The 1737-nt window shown below is 52.5% G+C and overlaps 1 protein-coding gene across 1 annotated transcript; it reads left to right on the top strand.

The window, feature by feature from the left end:
* Positions 1–752: 752 nt before the first annotated feature.
* Positions 753–1454, top strand: LOC136847511 (uncharacterized). The gene has a single exon (XM_067119252.1). The coding sequence runs from the start codon at positions 753–755 to the stop codon at positions 1452–1454; it is 702 nt and encodes a 233-aa protein (XP_066975353.1).
* The last annotated feature ends 283 nt before the right edge of the window (positions 1455–1737 follow it).

Here is a 1737-nt window from a genome sequence, read left to right as displayed (position 1 = left end):
CTTTCTTTGTTGTTTGCTTGTGTTATATGTGTGTTTGCGATAAAGACAATGAAAACCCACAAATCTGACAAACCTGTTCATAAGGCCACCTTCCCTCAGCTTGTGTGTCCTGGGGTTAGCAGCAAGAAGTGGGATAATTTCTGCTCATATGTTGATGTGGATCCTCACGCCCTCTGTACCTCCTGCAGGGGACGTGATTGCTCTCAAGATTCTACTTGTGCTGAGTGTTGCTCCTTATCAGCTAAGCAATGGGTGAAATTTGAAGGGAGGAAACAGTATCAGATGAAGGCTGTCAAGGCGTCGTCTGAGTTATACACCCTTGGTGGCCAACCCTTCTTCCTCGCTTCTCTCTCCTAACAATCTTCCCCTTCTGGCTGTCTCTCCTTCGGGAGAGAACTCTCCTTCATCTTCTTCACTCACTTCGTTGAGCGTGGAACGACAGGGGTGGCAAGGGCGGGCGATCAGGACGACCTCCTTTCGGGGGCCTTTCCTTGTTCCGGGGGAGAAATTTTTCCCTTGGAGCAAGAGGAGCATCCCACCATTAACCCAACCTCCTTTTCTCCTTCAGGTTTGGTAGTTGAGCATCTCCTTGGCAAGCAGGTTACAGATTTGAAAGCAGCTTGGCTCTCCTTGGGGCTTTCGGGCTCTCCAACCCAGCAGGGCCTTCTGTCTGTCCTGGTGAGTGCTCCGGTGGTGACCCACACTGTCCTGCTGCAACAACATCCACAGTAATGATGACAGCGTTTGCAAACATGCCAGTGACTGTCTCTACACATTTTCCAAATCAAGTGACTTCTGTCCCTGCATCCCAGCAAGCAGGGCCTCTGCATCCAGGTTTTGCTATTGCCCTGCCATCCCATGCTGTACCATCAATGATGGTCACCTCTTCTGTGCCCCATATGATGGTTCCTGCCCCTGCTGCTCCTGTGATCTCTGCTCTCTGGGCCACTGTTGCTGCTCCACCTACCCTGCTTGTCCCAGCCACTCTAGTTGCTGCTCCTGCTGTTACCAATGCTCCTGCAGCTCGGACCATCCCTGCCACCCCTGTTGCCCTGGCTGCCCCAGCTGCTCCTGTGATGTTTGCTTCTCCCTCTTGGATGGGGGACCTGACCACCATCCTAAAGAAAATGACAAAGAGGAGGTCAAGGAAGAGGTCCCATAAGATGTCATCGGTGTCACCTTCATCAATTTCGTCTTTGTCTTCATTGTCTGCTGCCTCCTCCCCTTCCTCTTCCAATGCTCATCAGTCGAAGAAGAGGAAGGTTGCCTCTCCCCCCGCAAAGAGGTCCTGCCATGGGGCTTCTAAGGAACTGCCTCCCTCCACAGGGGAAGCAGTGGTATCTCTGGTTGGCTCTTCCCAGCCTTGTGTTTTGGGAGCCGCAGGCGCACAGACTTTGGTTTTTGCTCCCGTCTCCAGTCCTAAGAAGTCATCTTCTAAGACTGGTGCTGTTTAGGGTGCCCAACAGAGTCGAATCACTCTGAGTGCTCAAGCCTTTAAGGAGTCTCGAGCATCTCAAACCAGTGCCAGAGAGGCCTCTCACCATTCCAGTTCAAGCACAGGGAGAGAGAAAGAGGTGAGACATGTAGGTGTCATGGTTCTTCCTGCTGGCACTACCACCAGTGCTCAGCCAGGTTCCCAACCTGGTGTCTCAGTCCCGAGGGTCTGAACACCTGCAGAGACAGAGAGGAGGTCCCCTGTCCAGTCTTCTTCTCGTGAGGTTTCTGCCTCAAAAAAGA

Source organism: Macrobrachium rosenbergii, chromosome 16, assembly GCF_040412425.1.
Source record: "Macrobrachium rosenbergii isolate ZJJX-2024 chromosome 16, ASM4041242v1, whole genome shotgun sequence".
NCBI classification, from domain to species: Eukaryota; Metazoa; Arthropoda; class Malacostraca; order Decapoda; family Palaemonidae; genus Macrobrachium; species Macrobrachium rosenbergii.
The sequence above is the reverse complement of the archived record's forward strand: the minus strand, read 5'-3'. Positions and strand labels throughout refer to the sequence as shown.